The sequence below is a fragment of the Melanotaenia boesemani genome, chromosome 11 (assembly GCF_017639745.1).
Source record: "Melanotaenia boesemani isolate fMelBoe1 chromosome 11, fMelBoe1.pri, whole genome shotgun sequence".
Taxonomy (NCBI): Eukaryota; Metazoa; Chordata; class Actinopteri; order Atheriniformes; family Melanotaeniidae; genus Melanotaenia; species Melanotaenia boesemani.
In genome coordinates this window covers 35,228,889-35,254,380 of record NC_055692.1, presented here as the reverse complement: position 1 = coordinate 35,254,380, position 25,492 = coordinate 35,228,889, and the positions used below count along the sequence as shown (strand labels likewise).

General features: G+C 43.4%; 1 protein-coding gene across 2 annotated transcripts; it reads left to right on the top strand.

Annotated features, from left to right (window-relative positions):
• The first annotated feature begins 278 nt into the window (after positions 1-278).
• On the top strand, positions 279-24,838 carry LOC121648966 (phosphatidylinositol 3-kinase regulatory subunit alpha-like). Of its 2 annotated transcripts, XM_041999487.1 has the most exons (19): positions 279-469; positions 6,184-6,633; positions 8,084-8,213; positions 9,562-9,654; positions 11,343-11,414; positions 11,502-11,618; positions 11,696-11,894; positions 12,355-12,437; positions 18,303-18,408; positions 18,501-18,599; positions 19,708-19,888; positions 19,969-20,094; positions 20,187-20,329; positions 20,665-20,841; positions 20,924-20,998; positions 23,171-23,341; positions 23,451-23,710; positions 23,779-24,703; positions 24,734-24,838. In XM_041999487.1, the coding sequence occupies exons 2-17, from the start codon at positions 6,442-6,444 to the stop codon at positions 23,638-23,640; spliced, it is 2,154 nt and encodes a 717-aa protein (XP_041855421.1). In that variant the 5' UTR covers positions 279-469; positions 6,184-6,441; the 3' UTR covers positions 23,641-23,710; positions 23,779-24,703; positions 24,734-24,838. The 2 variants fall into 2 exon arrangements, with proteins under 2 accessions (XP_041855421.1, XP_041855422.1); XM_041999488.1 differs by lacking the exons at positions 279-469; positions 6,184-6,633; positions 8,084-8,213; ... (3 more) ...; positions 11,696-11,894; positions 12,355-12,437 and adding an exon at positions 15,192-16,602.
• The last annotated feature ends 654 nt before the right edge of the window (positions 24,839-25,492 follow it).

The window sequence follows — 25,492 nt, the reverse complement described above, 5'->3', positions numbered from 1 at the left end:
AGTTATTTGATTTTGACGCATCTCTTCTGCCCCACTTCTCTGGCTCTGTGTTTTATTTTGACAGCCTGTCGGAATTTGTACATTTTATTAGCATTTTCTTGCTTCTGTTACAGTTATAACCAGTTATCATATGAAACATCACCTCCAGTTTTCAGTCTGGTTTAAACAGCCCCCCTAAATGACACAAAAGAAAAACACTTTATTAAAACGTCCGGCTATTTGACAGCGAACATCTGTTTTATTTTGACAATCTGTACCGGAAAAATGTTTGAAGCATGCGCATTTGACACCAGTCTGCCCCTGAGACCCGAACGGCCGAGCCACTTCATCCTGGAAACAATCGATAAAATAACGGAATAACTGGGTTGGGGAGAGCTTCTGGAGGTCGTGTCTGCCTGCTGCTCCGTGATGGCGACCGCTGCTGTGTCTGTTGCAGGTTTGCACCGGTGAAACGTAAAGAAAATACAAGGTGAGACGTCGGAGCGACGTGAGCTAATCGGCTAACCGAGCGCTGGCACGCAGCCTTTTCCCGTTTCCTGCAGAGGTTTCACGGATCGTAGCTGCGCTTTATGTCGCTGTTTTAAAACAAGGGCGTTTTATTTTAATTTATTTATGAGAATGTCAGATGTGGTTGAAAGTAGAACTTTAGGTCCTTTGTTTAACTTTCAGAGCTGGAAAGAACTTTAAATGCTAGCCTGCTGTTTCCTTGTTTTGCACTGTTAACTTAAAAGTCCGTTTAATAATCGAAATATTTGGCGTGTTTGTGGTACTTTTTGTCTATTACGTATGTGTTTCCCCACAACTATTTCATTTTGTCATGTGAATGTCGGTCATGGGCTGAGGTTTCTGTATGTTTCGTTAGCTAACAGAAGTCAGCTAATGTCGGCCGAGAACAACCGAACCTGATAAACGATCATAAAGTGCTGAGCAAATTAAGGTCCTGACTTATACACACCAGTGCCAGCTACTTTAATGTGGTATAATCATTAAAGATGAATGAAAACACAATGGCTGAAGGATAGCAAGGTTTTAGCTTCAGACAAGACTAATTTCTGGTTTTCTTTGTCTGCTGTGGTGTTAAACCAGGCGTGTTTTTTTATCATGTCAGTTTTTAGACATTTTACAGATTAATCTATCAAAGGCTTCATTAGATTATCCAATAAATATATATATTTTTATACTATACAATTTTATAGAGAGATCTTTTTGCAGTTTTTTTCCTTATTACATTGTGATTGTACCAATATGTCTATTATTATTTTAATGGTAATGTTTGTTATTAACTGATGTAATTCTCGCGAAGCTACCAGATTATTTATTTCACATCATTTGTTTTTTGACATCTTGAGCTCAGCTGGTAATCTAAATGGTTCAAAACTGGCGTTGACTGTATTGAAGGGGATTTACAGGCTTTTTTTTTTTTGTCATTGTTTAGAGTTTTAAATAAAGCACAGTGTATTTCTACAATCTTTTCTGAGGACTAATACTGGCTCTAACCTGGGTCATGAATTATTTTTAACTATTCAGGATCGGTTCATGCAGTTCTCTTACTGTAAGGAAAGGTAATGCCTGCAAATGTTTTTAAAGAAATGAAGAAATGTGGTATGATCGACGTGGGCTGTATAGAAATGTGTGTGTGAGACATTCGCCTCCAGTACTCCAGATTTTATCTTGTAAAGGCTGCTGGTTTGTATATTGGTACATTTGAGGCGTTGCTTTCTCTGTAACATGATGATGTGACGTTGCCTCAATCATCTATATGAAAAACCTTTGATTTGTAATTCATGTGAAATTTTTATAAAAAAAAATCCAATAACTCAAGTAGGACTAGTGTTTGCTGTTCATGTGAAGTGGCAGGATGGAAACCTTCCAGTGTGTGTACAATAAACAGGCTGTAGCTCAGGAGGAAGAGCAGTCGCCTTCCAACTGGAAGGTCGGTGGATCGATTCCATGACTACATGTCGAAGTGTCCTTGGGCAGGGCACATAACTGACTCAAGCTGACTGGAAAAGCGCTGTATAAGTATAAGTAAGCATTTACCATTCATGATGATAAAGAAGTAATAAGTCCTGATGCTGAAGTCTTTGTAGAGTTGAAACAGATCGTAAAGACACATTTTCAAAAAGCTCAGTTTCCGTGAGTCACTGCAGGAGGGTTAAGAGACTGTTTACATAAAAGCAGAAGCAGACATGTTAGCATGTTCATATACGAATGATGAAAACAAAATAAGTGGCGCCACCTGTTAATCTCCACAAGGAAAATCCGCTGCTCAAAACCTCTCAGTGCAGTCATCAAAAAAAGATGCATTTTGTTTTTTTTTCTCATCTGTGTAGTGTAACGTAAAGCTGCTTAACTCAGCACGTTGCTATACGTCCAACCAGCGTGGCTTAGAATTACAAAACTGCAAATTACACAATAACATTTAATTTCAGTGTTAATTTTAATGTCATTTTTATGTCCTGCTGTACAGGCTGGTGAGCCGTCCTTCACAATGACACCTCTTCCCATTTTTTCTATAATTATAACGATCCGAAAAGGACGACTTTTTGTTTGGAGGTAATAACTTCTGCGTGCTGTCCCACTGTAACACGCCTCCTCTGCAGCTCGCACAGAACAAAACCGAAGCGACGCAAGCAGCAAGGCGTGGAAGTGGTTCCCATCTGCGGATGTGGTTCAGACATAATCTCTTATATAAAGTCATGATATTGCAGGATCTTTACGATTTATTGATCACGGTGTTTAATACTGCAGTTAAATGTGAAATGAAGTAATCGTGACATCCCTAGTTTGGAATATTGTGAACACTCATGTGGACCAAAGAAACCGGAGGTCTGGTGGTGAGACTGAAAATGATTCCCCTGAAGTTCGTGCTCGTAGTCAGCAGTGTGTCTCCCACTCAGCATCATGTCTCTGTTTGAGGTGCTTCAATAAATAAGTTCTTTGGTACAAACAACCTTACAATGAGTTTAGCAGCATGTGGTAACGTCTGAGGGCTGGGCGATATCTGATTAGACGGGATCATTTATCTACATGTAGAGTTCTTGTTGCATCAGAATGACACTTTAGAGGCCTTTTTTCCTTTGCTTTACTATAACCTCTCTCCCCAAGTCAAAACGCACGCCACCGAAGCTGGAGGGAAGTGCGACCTTATGATTCAGAAAAATTTATTTACCCCCAACGGGCAATTAATTTGCAGTTTACCCCAGACACCAGTCAGCATTCAAAGTGAAATGTGTCAGACATAATCAGTACACAGGACTCGTGAGGCCGTTGGAAGACATGATGATTGAAAAGTGGAATCGTTGTAAAATGTGGAATATGAGGAAATTTGCTCATATGAGCGTGTGATCTACTTTCCCTGCTAATCTACTAATCCAATCTACTTCCCTACTAACATTTTTCATGGTGTCTGAGCCAAATAAGGACCAACAAGATGAGTCAAACTGTCGCAGCTTCCTGTCTGCGTGGCGTCACCTGAACGGGCAGGAAGTCGGTGGTAGCTAAAGGTCCATTTATGCTTCTTCTTCTTCGTCACTTTAGTTTCCTTTTCGTAAGTCCGTTTTCAGAGCATATCATCCTAATCCACACTGTAGTAGTGTTAAAAAATCTAGATACTAATTGATACTTAAAATTAGTATATAGTTGGATATCAATAAGCACAGTTATCAATACTTAATGCCACTTTGGCATCCACAGGTTCATGAAAGGACCAGCCACCTTTATCCATTTTAAACAGGCACTGTGGGGGGCAGCTCCTCCCCCTACAGCTAGTGATGGTTTAATGAAACCCCTTGAATGTGTTGAGTCTTTCTGGCCAGTTGCATCGCCAAAAGTGTCATTACTCGAGGCCCCATTTAACAGCTCATTTGGTAGCACTGACATCTGCTGGTCATTTGATGTCCAGCAGTCCTGTAAACTACATACTGGTGGAAATGTAAACACAATGATGCAACTGTATTATAAATCTGTAAATATATTAAAATATATCCATCCATCCATCCATCCAGTTAAATCGTATTGGAATGGATCATATACAATCATTCCCAAACTGCTCATGTATTTTGCTTTCGTCGGTGCTGCATGTGTTGTACCACCTCACTGTTACCTGACTTACACAGAGCATTTCTTGCATTTTCAGCAGCCTAAATCACACGAGACACTCGCGTGAATCAGGGAAAACAGGGCCTCATTTGTCTTTGGTCACGTGATGTTCAGGAACATAGGACTCCGCATCAGGCTTCATTTGGACACGCCCCCTTTACTCGATGCAGGCTTTGTGTTAACATCAGTACCTACAGCAGCTATCTGATGGACCCACTGTTTACAGGAGGGATACAAAAATTTAAAACTCAATACGACACTAAGGATGGTGCTCCATACTATTTTCGATGCTATAGAATCAGAACAGTATAAAACTAACACATTCCAAACAATACAACTAAAATATCCTAATAAATATAAGAACAGACATTAACAGCTTAAATAAAGTATTATTTTAACTCTGTTAGTTTGTGCAGAGACTGTTTGCTTACTGTGGTGCAAAAAGTACAAATCTAAAAAACTTCTAGTTTGTGTTTACTTATTTACATACGTGTCCTTTTCTTCACGATACTTTAGACGAGATCAAGTAAACAATTGAACAAATAAACTAGTTAAGATTATCTACTTTTTAAAACTAAATTATTAAAAAAAACATTTAAAAGACAGTCTACATTAAAAGGCATTAATATGACGAGTGTAAGCCAGGGTGCGATCAGCCAGTAGCAGCTTCGCGCGGGTGACGGAGCTGAAGAGACGTCTCCTGCTCCTCCTGCCGCTCCGAGCCTCCTGTGAGCGCCTCTGGGCGGGGGAGGGGCCTCCGGTGGCACCGTGGCTTGTTAGGAAAGCTCCAATAACAGCAGAAAAAGCAGCTAAATGTGCCGCTAGGTTTTTCTGTTTTTAAATGTGCTGCTGGAGAGGGCTAAAACTTGCTAATTATAGCCACAAGTTGCTAAGTTGGCAATAAACAATGGGTCCTAAAGGGAGAAGCTGCCCGCTGCAGTGCCTGTTTAAAATGTGTAGAGGTAGCTGTTTTTTTTTTTTTTTTACCGTGAATCAGCAGACACTAAAATGGCATTTAAGTATCGATACCCGTGATAATCAATATCTAACTGAATAATAAATTTTAGAATCGATTTAGTAGATTTAATATCTTTTATTTGTCTATTATTTATTTTTTGACAACCCTTGTTTACAGTGTTGCCAACTTGGCGACTTTGCCACTATAACTAGCGCATTTTCAGATCTGTCTAGCAGACGACTGACAAATCTAGCGACTCTTTCTGGCCTTATTGGAGACTTTTGGAGATGGATGTGAAATCACGTATGGTTTGCTTCTTCTCAATGAGGCGTGGAGGCTGCCGCAGGCCCCTCCCCATCCATCCATCACAGCTCCCAGCTGCAGTCGGAGGAGGAGAGATTCACTGCTGCTCCATCCTCAGAACGAATTAAACCTGGCCCCGACTCATCCCGCCCTGGCTTACAGTCTCATATGAATGCTTATTAATGTAGCCGGTAGACAAAAACATTTACAAAGTTAATCTTGAAATGTTTTTTTTTTTTTAATTTATTGATGAATCTAGTTTAAAAAAAATAGATCTTCCTAACTAGTTTTGTCTTTTCTTTTTTTTTTTTTTATCTTTGTACAAACTAATGGAGCTTTAAAAGAATGCATTTTTTTTACATTGCTAATGTCTTTTTGGTACATTTATTGATATATTTTTATTGTATTGTTTGGGCTGAAACATTCATCCTTCCATTGTCTGTTTATTCCAAGCTCATATAGCTGGAGCATATCTGTACACCCTGGACAGCTCGCCAGTCTATTGCGGACCTGAAACATCATGAACCGATAACAAACGAGGAGCTTCACAGCAGAAATAATCACAGATGTAATAACTGTGGTGTTTAAGGATGAGATTAAACTAAACTCAGGTCAGCCCGCTATGACTGAGCAGCTTCCTGTGGAAACTGCGTTAAATGCAGCAACAGACAGGAAATCAGCTCTTCCTGGTTTGAGACATTGAATAAATCAGTCAGTAAGCAGTTTATCTGCCAAAGGAACATGGTGACTACATTTCACACCTTCAGAACGGCTGTCAGCTTTTTCTCCTGATCATTAAACGCTGACTTCTCTCCTGTTAGGTTGAATCGTCTCCTCCCCAGATGTGGCCGCTATCTGTGACCAGACTTCTGTTCTTGAAGGGCGAAGATGCTTCTCTGATCCGGCGGCTGTGGCTCGGCCTGGAAGGATGACAGGACAGCAGACATGGAGACAGGGGAGACGTACACAGAACCACATTAGATCTCCTCAGGACCAAAGAACAAACATATTTTTGTAATATTTTCTACTCAGAGCATTTGTTTGACTTATTGTGAAGCCATACTCTACTAGATGTCAGGATGAGCTCGGAGGGCTTTCAGTACCGAGCGCTGTACGACTACAAGAAGGAGAGGGAGGAGGACATCGACCTGCATGTCGGGGACATGCTGCTGGTCAGTAAGGGGGCGCTGCTGGCGCTCGGCTGCAGCAACGGAGCCGAAGAGCGACCGTCAGAGATTGGCTGGCTTCCAGGCTTCAACGAAACCACTCAGGTAGGACGACCCACTGACAGCACTGGTCTGCTCCGTCCATTACACACCAGCACACCGAGGGCACCAGTAAACCTGATGGATCCGTTGTTACCATGCTGAATATATCCTCTGAGGATATAATCTGTGTCAGGACTGAATTAAAACTGTAGGTGCTTTCTGGTTTTACTGAGCAAGATTATGGTTGCCAAGCAACAAGACGTGAGTTGAGCTAATTTTAACTTTTAAAATTAGTAATATTTTATCTTCATCCACCAGGATGTCCCAGCAATCTTTCTGATGAAGAAAACATAGACTGCACTCTTACAGAGAATCTTCACCATGATAGCGTGGAACAGCTGGTCGCCATAGCAACGACACTATTAAAAACACAAACGTTGTACTAACAGGATCAGAAATGATGCAGGATTTATAATGAAGGATCTTAATCCAACTGCTTCCACCACCAACAAGAAGTTCTAGACTTCCAAGATTTTCCTGGTTTCCATCTGCTTGCAGAAGCTGGTCTGATAGTTCCAGAAAGGGCTGAGCGCAGTGTCGCCAACATCGAGTAGAAACTGTCACAGCAGCGTCTACGAGGGATTTTCTTCGTTGTGCCGTCAGCTGGTCGGAGTGAAGCTCACAAATAAGATCAAGCTGTTTTATAATAAAAGAGCAAAATATAAAGCTGTTGGAGAGGAAATGGAGCCTTCTGTTGGGATTCGGTGGAAAACTAAATAAGATAATATTAAATATAAAATAATTGAATGAAAAAATATACATTCATATAAATAGATACTGAGTGATTATAGAAAATAAAATAAACTTGATCTTCTTGGGGTGGTGGGGGTTGATGTGGGGGGGTTGGCGCCCCTGTAATGTAACGGTCAGGGTTTTATTTTACTGGGTTTTATTAAGTTTATGAGAGCAGGTCTCTGGTTCAGAATAAAACGTTCGTTCAAAGTGAAAAGTCACAATGAAGTTAAATTTAGCAGTTATTATCAGCTGCTTTGTTTACCAGCAGCCTGCAGACGTCATGTGGTTTTTATAACGCCAGCAGTGAAATGAGGCCACAAGACAACGTTTTCTCACCTTTAATGTGACTTATAATCTGTACAGTTCAACAGGAGAAACAAATCTGTTTAGAGGAAAAATACAAAAAATCAGATATAAAATAAAACAAAGCAAACTGTTCGTTTATATTTTAGTTTGACATGAAAAACATAAAAACGTTTGTTCACATTTTCACTTTCTGCTAATCAGAAAAACTGATTTCACTCATTTATTGATTATTAAGTAAATGGATGAAACATGTTGCTCATGTAAGGAGGGGAATGAAACATTAGCATCTTCATTAGTCAAGTTGATTTTTTACTGTACTGGGTAAAATGTGAATGTGGTGGATGGAAAATGAGTTCATCCTGATCATTTATCTAACGTCTTCATCTCTAACTGGATCCTCTTTGACCGATAGGAGAAAGGTGACTTCCCGGGGACGTATGTGGAGTTTTTTGGGAGGAAGAGGATGTCCCCGCCCACACCAAAGCCCCGCCCACCCAGACCTCCATCTGCAGCATCAGTGAGGACCGACTCCGAGTCAGAGAGTGAGTAGAGAGTCCTTACAAGTCACCCAGCAGTCAGAGGATCAGAGATGTGAGATAAAAAGATCTGTTCTAATGTTAACCAGGGACGGCGGGTATAAGTGGGCTAACTCCCCAGATTATTTTATTTATAAAATTTATTTATAAAAAACAGACGTTGACCAAAGTGCTGTACAATTTGAAAACAAGTGAAACAACACAAAAACAGATGTAGACAAATACCAGAAACACAAAGGCCTACATGTCAAAAGCTCAGCTGAGTTAAAAGCAGTGAATAAAAATGGGTTTTTAAATTAGTTTTAAGGTGAGGTCCTGGTGTGGAGGGGAAGCTGATTCCACAGTCTGGGGCCAACAACAGAAAAGCAGATCTCACGGTTCTGGAATGAGTGGGTTACAGGTGTTAAAAGGTCGGAAAGATAGGAGGCTGGTCCATTTAAAAACTGGAACAATACAATCTTAAAATCCTCTCTGAAACGAGCTGGGAGCCAGCAAAGAGATGCTGAAGTTGGTGTGATATGACCACGTTTACGTGTCCCTGTTAAACGCAGAGCAGCTGTGTTTTGAACCAGCTGCAGGAGAGACTGACTTATACCTGAATAAAGACTGAAACTAGTTCAGCCCCGAAGAGATAAAAGCATGCATCACTTTCTCAAGGTCAGAAAAGGCGGGGGATGGCTTGACCTTAGAAATGATTCTTATCTGAACGAAGCTGATGACTGAATTCATCTGTTTATCAAATAAAAACAGACCAACAACTACCCCTAAGTTTTAACTGAACTTCTTTTGCATGGTTACAAATTAATAATAATTAATTAGTTATTTAATAAAATCTTTGACCAGGTTGTTTTCATTCTCGATCAACCAATAGCAGCTTCAGAGCAAAGTCTGCCCTAAAGAAACGCCGTCTGTCCAAAGGGGCTAATTTTCTACATCCCGAGCAGAGCGACGCAGTTTCACTCGACTTCACGTTGACACGAGTGACAGAAACTAACTTTCTCGCTCTTCAGCTGTTTGCTCGGTTCAGCCGGAGGACTCGACTGTCGGAAACATGGTTCCCACGCCGCTCAGCCCAGATCGTCCTCATGTTACACTGACACGGCTAGTATGCAGTCAGGGCAGTGGTTGCTGACTGATCACATCTCACATCACATGCTGACTCTGGGAAGTGTGTGTGTGTGTGTGTGTGGTTGTTGTTACCTGTGTGTTTCCCTCATCTTCCTCCTTTCAGGCTGGAACACAAGCTCACAGCTTTGGTGTCAGCCAGGTCTGACTGTGTTGATTCAGCTTAGAGCTTCATGTTCAACACTTTGTGTTTTATTGTTGTTTGTTTGTTTGTTTGTTTGTTGTTCAGGCTTCGTGCTGCCGGACCTTCCAGAACAGTTCGGACCTCCTGATACAGCCCCTCCCCTCCTCAGCAGACTGATGGAGGCCGTAGAAACCAAAGGTAGCAGACGCACACGAACACGTTGGAACAATGAGTTTTAGCTGGTTTACTGCAGTGAAACAGGTTGTTAAAGAGGACGTGTTCTAGAAAAATCTCTTCTTTCTGTGTGTGAGATCGGATCTTTTTGGGTATCTGAGGTTCTAACTCAGAAACTCGGAGGAATCGACTCTGTGGTTTAGTTTTAGTGCTCAGTGATGGTTCAGTTCACCAGCCTGCTCCATCTGCATCTCCACCAACTACAGCTACAGATGACACATTCACTGCACCTCAGACAGAAGGAACTCTTGTTTTAACTCTTGTTAGCATCAAACCTCTTCAGTTTTAAAGTTGATAAATAAATGAGCTGATGATGAGCCACCACAGTTTTTATGATCCGACCTGGAAATCTGACCTTTAACTCCTCTATTTTTTCCTTTGTTTTTTTTAACCATGGGAAGTTTTAAATTCAAATTCCCTGTTTGTTATATGAATGCAGCATGGATTAAGCCTTTACAGAACCAGCGTTCTCCGTATAACCAGCAGTTGTTAATGTTGGCTGATGAAACTGGACCAGAACTCAGAGCAGTGATGGAGGGAGGAAGGGTGGCGCTGGTTGGACTGGTGGAGCTGACCGACTGTTGAAAGTTTGTTTCTAGAACAAGTGTGGAAATGTGACATGGATGTGTGTGAACTACAAATTAATTTTAACACGACTCAAACCAGCTGGCGTCTCAGCCTGAAGGAGGAGCTGTGATGGTTATTGATTAACAGAGATGTGATTATTGGCAGGGCTAAGGAGTAGATGGTTGTTTTAAGGAAACATCTGTTTCCTGTACAGATGTTTCACTTTATTTATGGACTCATTCTGATATACCAAGAAATTGAATTTTCAGCTGACAATGATTTTTGTTTTTAATTTAAGACATCTTCTGAGTTCCTGATGAAACCTGGATTGTATCTGGACTGAATTATTTTACACAGGACTGACAACATTCCATATTTTTACTTTATCTGCAGTTTAAAACTGTTTTATCACCTCGATGAAGCTAAAAAAGTGGCATATATCTATGCTTTGATATTTTTATGTGGAAGGAACAATTTATTGATTCAGTAGTCTCTAAGGAAGCTAACAGCAGTCTGTTGATACTTGGCTCTCTGGACAAATAAATGCAGCCACAGTTTGTTTTCTTTCTGTACAAAGAAAAGTCAGCAGCAGCTTAAGCCTCAGAAACAACGAGGCGTCTTCACCTTTCTGGATCTCTGTAGGCAGATATTTTCTGGCTCAGCTGAGTTTTTACCACAACATACAGTTTACATAAAAATAATAAAAATAATTTGGCTAAGAGCTGAAGGTGACATCTGAAACGTAGCAGCAGATTTACCAAACAGACGTCCTGATTGGATGTTTGTCCACCGTGATGTGCGCCTGCTGATTCTGGATCTGATTCTGGATCTGATTCTGGATGCGACGTGTGCGGCTGGATTTAAGGTGGTGCCATTTAACATGGTGGTTTACTAAAGTATCGTTTACGAGTAGCATCAGCTTGCTTGCTGCAGTAGAAGCTTCACAGTTCAGTCAACCCGGTTGTCCACCTATAAAATTTGTTTTCAGGAAGATGCTTCCCCAGGAGACAAAGCCTCACTTTATGTGAATTTGATCACTTTTCATAGTTGGAGTAAAAACCTGGACGGTAAACATGTTGTTGCAGGTCTGGACAGTCCTGGTGTGTACCGCAGTGTGACTGGAGGTGTTCTGGACACCCGGCAGCTGGCTGACACCGGTGAGGACTCAAACTTCATCATCATGATGAAGCCACTCTCACCTCAATGAGTCTCTCCATGTTAAACCAAGGTGTGTTTGATTTCAGACCTAGATCAAATGGAGGTGCCATCCCTGTGTGACGGGGTGGCCCGGTTCCTGCAGGATCTCCCCGGTCCAGTCCTGCCCTCCTCTCTGCAGGCTGACATGGTCCACGCAGTCCAAGGTGAGCAGAAACCGGTCCCCTGCTGGTCCAGAATCACCTGCTGGTCCAGTTCGCTCACAGCCTGTTTCTGCCTACAGAGGTCCGAGACCCGGAGGACTGCGCCCAGGTGCTGCGTGGCGTGGCCAGCTCCCCGGCTTGCCCCGCCCAGTACGGTCTGACCTTGCTCAGCGTGGTCCGACACCTGGCCCGCTTGTGTCTGCACGGATCCAGAAACCAGCTGAGCCCCCGAAACCTGGCCGAGACCTTCAGCCCACTGCTGTTCCGCCAGGCTGCAGGGTCAGAAACGCATCCCCCTTCATGTGCTGCACATCCTGGATCTTTTCTGTCAGGATCAGCTGAGAAATCAGACTCAGTCAGACTTGTTTTAGTTCCTAATTTATGTCAATAAAACTTGAATGAATAAATTTAATCCCAGCGTGGTTTGAACGAAGGCAGCAGTCTGCTGTTAAAGGATTTATTTTGATGAACCCTCCTCATCTGGGGATGGACACCAGCTTCAGGAGTCAAACTCAGACCTTTCCCTGTCCTGTGGACCACAGTCCTGCTGCTCATTAACAGGCTGCTGTTGGAGCAGGGAAACATCCAGGTTCTGGAAGAACTAGAAGCTGATTAGTTTCTCTAAATGTAGTTTTTGTCTTTGTTCCTTGTTGGCAGGATGAGATAAGCTCAGCCTGGAGAATGCATTTAAACATGACTAGTTTTTATTTATAAATCACCCCAATCTGTCTCTGTGCAGGTCTGAATCTGGTCTGGATCCTCTGGTTCAGGTCCTGGAGGTTCTGATAACCAGCGAGCTCAATATGAACCAGGCTGCGCCAGGTAACACACACCTTTCTGACTGAAGTCAGACGGGAACGTCACGCCTGCTCTGAGCGGAGGAAGACGAACAAATCCGTTAGTTTCCGTGTTTGCACAGCGAAGCTGTAAATGATCACAGAGCTCCGGCTTTCTCTCCGTTTTGGAAGAAAGAACAGCTGTTTGTTCTGGTTTTAGGAAAACTGGGGGTCGGCAAAAAATGTTCAGGATTTATGAAGCTGGCAGCCAGGGGAAAATCCCACAGAGGAACATGATCCTTTGGTCTGTTTAACCTTCAGAAAACCTTCAAACTCTTCAGTCCAGATCTGCCTCCTGCAGTCCAGCAAAAGCTGGTTAGGTTTCTAAAAAAATATTTTATTTTAATCTTCATTTTTCCTTTGATACCCTGAAAGGAAACCAGCTGCTTTTTGTTTAGTTTTTAGCCTATAAATTGAGAATAACGTGAGAACTTGGAACGCTGGTCTGAGTGAGCTGCACATGCTCAGTGAGGATTTCTAACTAAGAGATGGCCGCTACAAGCTGCGCGTCCTCAGTTCAGATTGTACTTACATTTATAAAAACAGCTCCTCTTGTTATTATTATGGTAATTTTCCTATTTATTTCATTTTTGTTAATAAAAAAAAAACACGCACCAAAACAAATTCCTCGTATGTGTAAACCTGCTTGACAATAAACCTGATTCTGGTTCTGACTTGAGTCACCTCGAACTCTGCCTCAGAATTTATCCTGGCTCGTCAGCAAACCGAGGAACCTGCTTGTTGTTTCATCTCTTTATGTTCTTGTTATGATGAAATCAGCAAGTAGCACTTTGGCACATACATGGTTCTGGTTCTGGCTTTGTTCTGGACTCTCAGAACCACAGTGCTTTCTGGTGAACTGGCCCACACCAGTTTAACCAGGAGTGGGAGGACTTTACTTCGTAGAAGTAAACAGCAACATGTTCTGGTCCTGACAGTTGATGGTTAAGTCGTCAGGCTCTATTATAACCTACAGTTTCCCCAAACAAACCGCATGAAATTTCATGTTAGGATGTCAGCAGCAGCTTTCCAAAGTTAAACTGCTCGTCCGTCTTCTTCTGTGGTGTTTGTCCGGTGGGTGGAAATATGGTCATGTAGGCCTGTCACGATAACAATTTTTTCTGTGTGAAAAATGTTCTCAGAAATGATTGCGATTAGCGATAATATCGCGCAAAGCTGTCGTGATTTTTAGACCATTTTCAACTAATGTCATAACAATGCCATAATAATGCAAATACACCCTTTCAAAGATCAATAAACTTTCATTTCAGTAATGCTGCCCACTGGAAATCCTCCCCAACCTCTGGATTAGCCGGCATCGCTCTCGATGTGTTTTTCAGCCTGAGAAATCAGAGATTTAGTGCGAGAGTGTGAGAAGCCACTCAAATATGTGAGTTTCACGGCCGATGCGTGAGATTTAGCAGCCCTGTAAACAAATGCAGCATACCGGCTCGTACAGGTTAGTGCTTCACCACGGTGTGGTGCTGCAACACGCTGCTGTCACGTATGACACGAGAGAGAGATCCCTCCATAAGAAACCAGAGCGTCCAGTCCAGATGCTCCATATGAAACCTGCTGTCATACACAGTCTGTGGTAAAGTAAGATGGGGGGGACTAATAAAAATGATCGCGGCTGGCCAAACTCATCACACTCATTTTTTCTTACTGTGCATTTAATTAACTTATCGCTTATCGCGACAGGCCTAGTAACAAGTCCAGTCCACGTTTGTACAAATCTTTCATAGTATTCCTTCTTTAGTCACTTTTTTAAAAACTTTATTGAACGCCAGCATTGGTCTGACTCTTTGATTTTTTTTATTCCTTTTCTTTTTAACTTTATTCAGACGTAACTACTGCAGCGGTCTGGTGTTAAACCAGCTTTTACCCACTGATGACGTCATGGTTCATGAAGAAAAACCCTATTTTTTGGTGCCTGTTAAACAGACTTTTCAGGTTTCGAACCAACTTCTTTTATTTTTTATTTATTTATTTTTTTTGTGTAAACGTGCCGGTCGGTCTGGGAGTCTCCACCGTGCCGATGCCCAGCTAGCGTGGAAAGGCTGAGGGAGATTCAGAAGATAGAGGTGTTTTCCTCCGGTGCTTTCTTTCTCCATCCATCTTCATTCTTTGATTCAAAATGAAGGAACCGAATTACAGAAACTAAGCTGGTTTGTAGATTTGGTGAATTTGTTTAGTTGCTTTGATTCTGACAACAAAAAACTGAAAAACAAAAGTTTTCTTTGTGTTTTAAAAGGAAAACAAACGATGTTAAAGCAGCAGAGAGCTGCTGTCATGGGTCATTAGGTGGTGGATGATGGTTCTCAGTTCCTCTGGCGGTGGTGACGAAGCATCACGCCGACTCCGTGTCATTGTCACGAGTCACAGACGTTTCCTGACACGAGGCGTTCACTGTCAGGTGTTCGTCATCATCAGACGGAGGAACGTGAAACAATCTGATTTCATCACATTCAGAGTGTTTGTGTAAAAGTGGTGGAGAAAATGTTGAAAGTAGGGGGTGAAAGACTTCCTGTCTGTTCTGATGTGTGGATAATCTGTCATGTGACCACACATCACATGACATCCGCTGTTTTCCTGCTTCAAGAGCAGGTTTACTAATAAAAGAGCCTTTTTTACCACCTGCCTCACCAAATAAACAGCTTAGAGACACAAAACCTTAAAAATAACGTAAAATATTAAGTTTTATTTTATTACTTTTATATGCCAAACCTGAGCTCCATCAGAGCTCCATCAGAGCTCCACAGCATCGCTGTCTGATCAGTATCAGCATCGCTTGACTCATAAATGAGTCTGCTGGAGCTGAACCGGTTTGCTGAGTCATGATATTTGTTGCCATTTTATTGGCCCCGTCCTTTACAGCCATCTGCATTGAAAGTCCAAGAACTGATGTTCTGATAGATGAGTGAGTGTCTCTTTTATTATCTGCTTGTCTCCTGAGATGCCTGTAGCAGTTCTTGGGTTTGGGGACTCGACCCACTTCTTGTTTACAGCCTTCAGCTTTCCACAGAGGTTCTGAAATCATATTCATCATCAGCTTCTGCACATGCTGTGTGTGTGTTCTGGAAATCCTCCTCACATCAGTCGTACGGCTAAGCCAGCACCGAACAGGAATGAATTTACTCCCTCTGCAGGCAGTACAGAAGGGCTGCGGAGCTGCAGGTTACAGCCCTTTTATAGAGAAAAAACACGAAAGAAGCAGCTGGGAAGAAATTCTGCAGACTTCTGTCCATGTTTTCATTCTCTGTAAATTCATCAGCGCTCTGTGATAACTAACAGGTGGACTACAGCGCCGCCTGCTGCACATGCTGGTTCATTCTCACCAAACCAGCTGGGGAAGGTTGATGCTGGAAGCACATTCTTCATCTGTGACTGGCTGGATGACAATCTGTAGCTTCCTGCAGGGACGACAGAGAAGCCTGAGCGGCTTTCAGATGAAAATGACTGCGATCAGCTGCTGTGTCTGGGTTGTAAACGTGGAGCAGATCCGCTGAGGATGTGGGTCAACGAGCCGTCTTTCTGACTCCCAGTCAGTCGCTCAGAAACATGACCTCATCCATTCTCAGGGAGAGATGCAGCAGAGGAGGGGAGGGGGCGTTGTCTTTGTGATATCACTACCAGCCTGGGATTGGCTGGGAGCCGCGGTGATGTCACACATCTCCAAGCTTCTCCCCTGAGCTTTGAGAGGGGGGAAACAGACGGAGGGGAAGTTTTAAACGTCTCCTCATTGAAGGAAAAAGGAGGCTGTTTGTTTGTGTGGACGAATCTGAGCTGCAGGAGACGTCCAGGTTTCCATCATCACTCCAGTGTCAGAGCTCTGCGAGGGAGATGATGACCATCATCGTCTGGTATCTGTGCTCTGTGAGGAAGATGTAGACCATCACTGGTCTGGTTTCAGAGCTCTGTGAGGAAGATGTAGGCCTACGTTTCTCTGGGTGACGTCAGTGTTTTTGATGGCAGCGCTCAGCAGCATGAGATCCAGGAAACTGAGCTCTTTTTGTTCCACCTGTGAGTCTTCGTGGATCTGCACGGCAGTTTAAAGCCTGCCATGGAGAGACAGGAGGGGGGCAGGGTCGACCCCAAGCCGGTGAGGGGGCGAGAGAAGATCCTCTGCTACATCAACATGCAGAGTCCAGGTAGGAGCTCAGACCTGAACCTGGAGGCTGAGCGGACCTGCACCCGATGCCAAGGTGTTTTCTGGACTCCGATCTCCGACAGAGTCACGCTCAGAAACATGACACATGATCCTGTACCAGGTTTCTGAGTCTGAATCCGTCGGACCCTGTACCAGGTTTCTGAGTCTGAATCCGTCGGATCCTGTACCAGGTTTCTGAGTCTGAATCCGTCGGATCCTGTACCATGTTTCTGAGTCTGAATCCGTCGGATCCTGTACCAGGTTTCTGAGTCTGAATCCGTCGGATCCTGTACCAGGTTTCTGAGTCTGAATCCGTCGGATCCTGTACCAGGTTTCTGAGTCTGAATCCGTCGGATCCTGTACCAGGTTTCTGAGTCTCAGTCCAGATGTGAACAGATTTCCATCTCGTCTGTAAACGTCAGTTCACATAAAGAAAATGGATTTCTGACTTTTTTCATTCAGGATCGTCGTCTGCATGATGCAGCCGTCTTCAAGCCTCTGGGGCAGGCTTTGGACTCTCATTATCTTTACAATATGTCAGAGGGAAGATGTGATGAAACTTGATGAGCTTCTACAACGTTACAACACTTATTTCAATCCAGATGTTGTGACGTTGTAGAAGCTCATCAAGACGATGCTTCAGAGAACGCTGCTGGAGTCAGAGCTGAAGGAAGTCGGTCATATTATTAGTGTGTTTCTTTTGCTTTGGATGGGCAGCGTGGATGTTTGCCACAAGTTGTACAGTCACTTCACTGATGGATGGATGGAAAAAGGAAGGGAGGGAGTCCCAGTAATTAGGGGATGGGAAGCAGGGTGTACACTGTAAACATGGACAGTCCATCGCAGATATTCAACAATATGAATTAATATTTTCTTCTCGTGTCAAATGTCACTTGAATGGAAAATAATTGGGATTAAAGTGCTGTTGCTTTAACAGGTTGATGATAATGAAAAGGAAGAACTGAGTTAAACATCAACTTCTTCAGCTTGTTTAATTAACTTTAAAAATGTTTCTAATAATTTTTTTCTAATGTTTTTCCATTTAATTTCTTTCAGAATAAGAACTAGATATATTTTACGTGTATTTTAATGTAAAATACAAGGTAGTAACCAGTGGCTAATCTTCGGCTGATGGCGTTAAGGGTCTCTGAGATCCAGGTTTTGTGTTCTGAGTGGAGCTTTGCAGCAGTCGGGTGTTTTTATCGGATCGTTGGAGGCTGGTTAAAGAAGAGGACGCGTGACGCCCACAGTGGTTCATCCCAGCAGGTCACGCGAATTCACGTCGAAGTTATTAGTAATTAGCAGCAACAGGGAGGTCGATAAGGGTGTGATTAATAGTTTCCTAATGATCATAAAACACTTCTCACTTCTCCTGTGGATTATCCACCCTGATCCATCATCAGTGTGAGCAGAGAGCTGACACATGCAGTGTGTCATCGATCACATGATCTTCATCTTTAAAGGCTAACCTGTTAGCATGCTTCAATCCGAACGCTGCTACAACCTTCAAAGTGAAATTTCCCACTTTTCTGTCATATGTTCACACACATGCAGGAGCCATGTCTACCTGCTGTCTGAGAGCATCGACTTCTTAAATGAAACATCCGGATCAAAGATCCGTGGAGATGCTTTTAGAGTGACGTTTGAGGATGATGACGGTCTTTTCCCTGCTTGACTTCTTCTCTCGCTCCTGTTTTTTAGCTTTACCTCCTAAACCTGCAAAGCCATCGACTCCGGCAGCTTCCAGCAGCTTTAACAACAGCATGGCTCTGCAGGACGCTGAGTGGTACTGGGGAGACATTTCCAGGTAAAAGGCACAGAAAACGCTGGCTTTGCCTATCTGCAGCCACAGAGCCCACCTGATTAAAATAAGAGACACACTGATGTGTGTGTTTGCAGAGAGGAGGTGAACGAGAAGCTGAGAGACACCGCTGATGGTACGTTTCTGGTCCGAGATGCCTCCACCAAGATGCACGGAGATTACACTCTGACTCTGAGGTAAACACCTGACGGTTCACACTTCTTACTCAGAATGTGGCTTCTTTTAGGATTTCTGGGAGTTCAGTAGATTTGAAAGGTTTCTGCCTTTCATCTTGTTGGTGTTGGAGTCCGTTGTGGAAGCATCAGGTTCAGGTGGGTCTGTCTTGGTTTCTCCTCCCAGCTGGATATCCTTGGCAAATCCTCTAAATGAGGTGAGCAAGAGGTGACCTGGTCAGATTCCTGCAGGACTTTACAGAGTCGTTTAGATGAGGAGGTGGACAGCTCTGCTCCGAGCCCGGTCCAAACATTCCTCTGTCCAGGTCCTCATTATGACCCGGTTCTTTGTGTTCGGATGGCCTCGTGTTAGGATTCAGGGTTTTTATGCAGCATTGATAAGTTTTCATGCCTGCAGTTCTCATATGATTTTCTGTTTTCTTAAACATTTACTTCGTATAAGCTGAACCAACCAGAATGTGGCCTGAACATTAGAGGACCTTCAGGGGAGGAAACCTGGTCCCAGTTCTCAGCTGGTTGGAGGCGAGTGATCGCCATGTTTGATTCTTAAAACCATTAAAACCCTGCAAGATCTCCAGCTCCAGTGGTGCCAAAAACCAGCTGAGCTGGTTTAGTCAGGATAGAACAGACGGGTAGTTTCTTCTGTTTCAATAACAATATTTTTTCTCCTGAAAGCCAAGACTTGAGAGAACGATGAGATGAGAAAAGGTTTGGTCACTGTTGGTCTGTGTGTTATTTCTACAAAGTTCTGTTAATAATAAATTCTGCTTTCTTCTTCTGGTCGGCCTTTATGCTGCTACATCTATTCATACATTCATTTTACATCATTTTACCTCCCAATCTGACAGCTGAGAAACATCATGTCTGATGCTGACTGGGATTAAAAGGGTTCAGTCTCTTAAAAAAAAAAAAAACACAGACAGATGGACTAAAAATAGCAAAAAATGGCTCGGAGTTTTAAGGTTTAAAGTCTAGAAGCTGATCTGATCCAGGAGCTGATGTTTGTGGAAACGGCTTCTCTAAACTCGGGCGTGGAGTTTTCACGGAAACGAGACAAATCCTGGTGTAAAACTGTTCAGATGTTTATTGCTGATTCTGTGTCCGTCTGCAGGAAAGGAGGCAACAACAAACTGATAAAGATCTTCCATCGGGAGGGGAAGTACGGCTTCTCTGACCCGCTAACCTTCAGCTCGGTGGTGGAGCTGATAAACCATTACCGACACGAGTCTCTGGCCCAGTACAATCCCAAACTGGATGTCAAGTTGCTGTACCCGGTTTCAAAGCATCAGCAGGTCTGACCCAGTCTGAATCCACTGCTCTGCCTGTCTGCATTCTGTCTTGTCTGATTGGCCGTGCTGTTGTTGCTGTTCAGGACCAGGTGGTGAAGGAGGACAGCATCGAAGCTGTGGGGAAGAAGCTGCACGAGTACCACCTGCAGTACCAGGAGAAGAACCGCGAGTACGACCGGCTGTACGAGGAGTACACCAGAACGTCGCAGGTACGCCTCCACACGTTCGAATCCCACTCATTTATAAAGAAAGGCTTCTTCCTGCTCCTGTCATCATCATCATCCTCCTTTTCATCCCACAGGAGATACAGATGAAGAGGACGGCCATCGAGGCGTTCAACGAGACCATAAAGATCTTCGAGGAGCAGTGTCAGACTCAGGAGCGATTCAGCAAAGAGTACATAGAGAAGTTTCGCCGGGAGGGCAACGACAAGGAGATCCAGAGGTAGGCTGTTACCATGGCAACTGTGGCCTTTTCCACACTCTCAGATATGAAGGATGCCTGGTTGCTATGGCACCAGATGCTGCAGGAGGAAACCTGCTGCTGGTGAATTTGGTTTGTCGGCCAATCACAGCGTTTTATTTGGACCAATGTTTTTGTTTAATGGACGGTTTCTGCTTTTTCAAAAAACAGAAGAAAAAGGAAGAAAAACATTTTTCCTTCTTTTTATCTGTTTTCCATTTGAGGAAGTTTATTATTTTCACTGAGAGTCATGTTCACCCTGGTTATTCAGAGCAGACATTAATCTGTTTATTCCCACGTCTTCTGTGTTCCTGAAGGATCATGGAGAACTACGACAAGCTGAAGTCTCGGATCAACGAGATCGTGGACAGCAAGCGGCACCTGGAGGTGGACTTGAAGAAACAAGCTGCCGACTACCGGGAGATCGACAAGAAGATGAACAGCATCAAACCAGACCTGATCCAGCTCCGCAAGACGAGGGACCAGTACCTGATGTAGGTGTCGGGCGGAGACGCGGCCGGATCAGAGAGAAGCTGGTGATCCGACTCATTCATCTAACATCTGGTTGTGTTTCAGGTGGCTGACTCAGAAAGGAGTTCGACAGAGGAAGCTGAACGAGTGGCTCGGTCTGAAGAACGAAACCACGGAGGAGTAAGTGGCCTCGCCGAATCAGGCTTCCAGGTTTTTCTGGAGGAACGCGAATAAACTCAGCAGCTGGTGTCTGACACACGTGTGCCGATGCAGAAAGATTTAAAACTGACGTAAAGGTGGAAAAACTTAATTTGATCCACGGAAACATGTGGAGCATTTTAAACGTTAACCACGCTTTCACTGAAACACGGAAACCTGTGGAGCATTTTAAACGTTAGCCATGCTTTCACTGAAACACGGAAACCTGTGGAGCATTTTAAACGTTAGCCACGCTTTCACTGAAACACGGAAACCTGTGGAGCATTTTAAACGTTAGCCACGCTTTCACTGAAACACGGAAACCTGTGGAGCATTTTAAACGTTAGCCACGCTTTCACTGAAACACGGAAACCTGTGGAGCATTTTAAACGTTAGCCACTCTTTCACTGAAACACGGAAACCTGTGGAGCATTTTAAACGTTAGCCACTCTTTCACTGAAACACGGAAACATGTGGAGCATTTTAAACGTTAGCCACTCTTTCACTGAAACACGGAAACATGTGGAGCATTTTAAACGTTAGCCACTCTTTCACTGAAACACGGAAACCTGTGGAGCATTTTAAACGTTAGCCACGCTTTCACTGAAACACGGAAACCTGTGGAGCATTTTAAACGTTAGCCACGCTTTCACTGAAACACGGAAACCTGTGGAGCATTTTAAACGTTAGCCACGCTTTCACTGAAACACGGAAACATGTGGAGCATTTTAAACGTTAGCCACTCTTTCACTGAAACACGGAAACCTGTGGAGCATTTTAAACGTTAGCCACTCTTTCACTGAAACACGGAAACATGTGGAGCATTTTAAACGTTAGCCACTCTTTCACTGAAACACGGAAACCTGTGGAGCATTTTAAACGTTAGCCACGCTTTCACTGAAACACGGAAACCTGTGGAGCATTTTAAACGTTAGCCACTCTTTCACTGAAACACGGAAACATGTGGAGCATTTTAAACGTTAGCCACGCTTTCACTGAAACACGGAAACCTGTGGAGCATTTTAAACGTTAGCCACGCTTTCACTGAAACACGGAAACATGTGGAGCATTTTAAACGTTAGCCACGCTTTCACTGAAACACGGAAACATGTGGAGCATTTTAAACGTTAGCCACTCTTTCACTGAAACACGGAAACCTGTGGAGCATTTTAAACGTTAGCCACTCTTTCACTGAAACACGGAAACCTGTGGAGCATTTTAAACGTTAGCCACTCTTTCACTGAAACACGGAAACCTGTGGAGCATTTTAAACGTTAGCCACGCTTTCACTGAAACACGGAAACCTGTGGAGCATTTTAAACGTTAGCCACTCTTTCACTGAAACACGGAAACCTGTGGAGCATTTTAAACGTTAGCCACGCTTTCACTGAAACACGGAAACCTGTGGAGCATTTGCAGTAATTTGTAGCCTATAATGTCCATACACAAAAAAGTTTTTTAAAGTCATCAATCATCAAGATTTTTTTGCTTCTTTTTTTTCATTAATCACTCAACAACTTCAGATCTGCTCAGAACTACCAAACTTTTCTTTTTATTTTAGAATTTTAACTCTTTAAATGGCAGATTATTTGAATTATTGCATTATTTTCATCTAATGTCATTAAAAAAGGGGAATATAAAAATATAGATGGGACAATTTTATAGCAGGTGTGTGTGTGGGGACTTTTTTGGACACCGAGGTAATCGGAGGGACTAAATTTTGGGGAGGACATGCAGGTTAGGATCCATTAAATTGTTACACAGGTTACCGAGACACTGCTACGATCTGACTGAGCTGTACAGAAATACATAAAAATATGAGACAGCTGAGATGTCCTGCAGCTCCGAGGAGAACCAGTCTGAACCGCCATCATGTCTGTCCATCAAAACCTGATCCAGTAACATAAGAAGTGAAAACCAGCCGCTTTCTCATCAGAAACGGAGGAAGTATAACTATTAAATCCACCTTTTATCTTCACTCCCAGTAAAAGCTCTCCAGCTTCAGGACTTAACACCAGAAATGTGACATTTTCCTCTTTGACCCACGAATCACATCAGCAGTAATAAAATAATCTTCCAGATCAGAGCAGAACCTTCCAGAAACGTCACCACTGAAATCCTTGTCTCCTAATTTATCATCTGTCCGTTCCTCAGCGAGTACAGCATGGTGGAGGATGAGGAGGACCTTCCTCATCATGACGAGCGTTTGTGGCGTCTGGGGAACATCAAGCGTGGCCAGGCTGAAGCTCTGCTGCGGGGGAAGAGAGACGGGACCTTCCTGGTCCGGGACAGCAGCAAAATGGGCTGCTATGCCTGCTCTGTGGTGTAAGTGTCCCCCTCTCACCTGTTACTAACCTGTGACTCACCCGTTACTCACCCGTTACTCAGCGTTCTCTCTTCCTGTCTGTTGACCTGTCTCTGTCTTCGTCCTCAGGGTGGACGGCGAGGTGAAGCACTGCGTCATCAACAAGACGAGCACTGGCTACGGGTTCGCCGAGCCCTACAACCTGTACGGTTCCCTGAAGGAGCTGGTGCTGCACTACCAGCACACCTCGCTGGTCCAGCACAACGACTCGCTCAACGTCACGCTGGCCTTCCCCGTCTACAGCCAGCAGCGCCGGTGACCCGGCACCCGATCGCATGACATCACCCTCTGAGTTCTGCTCAGCTCACGGAGGCTGAGATCAGAGACGGGGCGGAGCTTCGCGTTCAGTCCACACCCAGAGAGACAAACATGAGGAGCTTTAACATCAGTATTCCAGATGGAAACTAGGCCGCAGTCGGGATCACACGAGCTCATTTCAGACGCCTCATGAATCATACGTGAACACGTCACATTCAGGTTAAACTTACAAACAAAACTCATCCTCACACTGAAACCCAGTAACATGGATCCAGAGGTCAGACGATTCACTGATGAGGAAAAACTCTGCTCCAGTGCTATTCCACCTTTAATCCAGCCATCAGGGCTTCTCTTACTTACTCCAAATAAAAGTGTAATCCCCAAATCTAAACCACGTTCCCTTAAAACGACCTCAGAGCCAAACTTTAAAGCCATTTAGGTGGTTTTTCTGCCCCCTGCTGGTCGGAGATCAGACTTGTGTCCGTGTGATCCTGACCTGAGAGCTTTCCGGTCTGGCATTTCCTCGTCTCTGGACTGAAGCTGTCAGCTTTGATGCAGCAGAACTCGGACGGACTGAAACTTTAAAGACGGATGATGTCGGACGTAAAAGATGAAGAATGAAGATGTTTCTTTAAACACTGTGAGGGCTTCAGAACGAGGCTTAAAACGAGGACCATCAACCTTCATTCCACACCTCCATGTGCTTCAGCTCGCCGTCTCTTTACCTTTCACCGTTGACTGTTTTTTAAAGAGTTGCTTCAACTTGCTGAGCGACGGCCACCATTTTTTCATTTCATTAAACGCCGGCAGCACATTCCCAGGATGGAGGGATGGAAACAGACTTGTAAAGAAAAAAAAATCAGGACATTAAAGAACTGGATCCTCTTGAGTTTTTCTGAAAATGCTGCCATTTCACGTCCGTCTGCATGACTGAATTTTTCCTTTTCTGAATTCTTTCAAGAGAAACCAGGTACAGAAGATGAAACTAAGACTTTGGTTGCCATGGAAACCACATCCTTAGCTTTGATGGGCTTCAGAGTCAACAGTGTTTTCAGGAAAAACTGGTAGATTTAGTCATGATCGAGTGATGTTAGTAAAATATTAAATAAATAAAGTGAAAATGTGTCGAATGGGATAAAAGGTCATGAAAAATATGATCTGAGTTCTGATGAATAAAAACCTCCACCAGAGAATCTGCAGGTTTTCATGGTGACGGTTTAATCATTCCTCCGTCGGGCCTTTGACTCCTTCACACGTCGGGCGTTTCCATATTTACAGGAACTTTAAAACTTTAATATTTCATCTTCCCATCTCTCACTGGGGATTTGTCTTTTTTTTTTTTCTTTTAACCCCCAAAGATACAGGTCACCCTCCCTGTTTTATTTCTGCTTCAGTTTCAACACGTTTCCAAAACTTGTTTATGAGGCAAGTTGAGAAAATCCAACCGGAAAGATACCTGAGATGAGAACAAAGTTTTCTGTCCACCGATAGAAATCATATTAAAGTTGTGGAAAAGGTTGATGATGTGTTTGTTTTAATATACAATGCTTGTCTGCTGTGATTGGTCAGCTCTGATCACATGACCGCATCCTGCTCAAACCTGATTGGTTCTGCTAAAATCTGACCCTGAAAAAACTCTTTTTATTGGTAGAAAAAGCGCCAGAGTGCAGGATGACTCGTCAACTTGTGGCTGTTTTCCACATCAGGATAAAAAGCCTCATACCACCAAAACCACAGACAGGATTATTTTTATTCTTTTTTTTTGTGGATGAGATTGAGATGTGATGTTTAGAGCTGACGGCCCGAGTTCAGCATAATTTGTTTTGCATTAAATCTCATTTCCAGACGTCTGA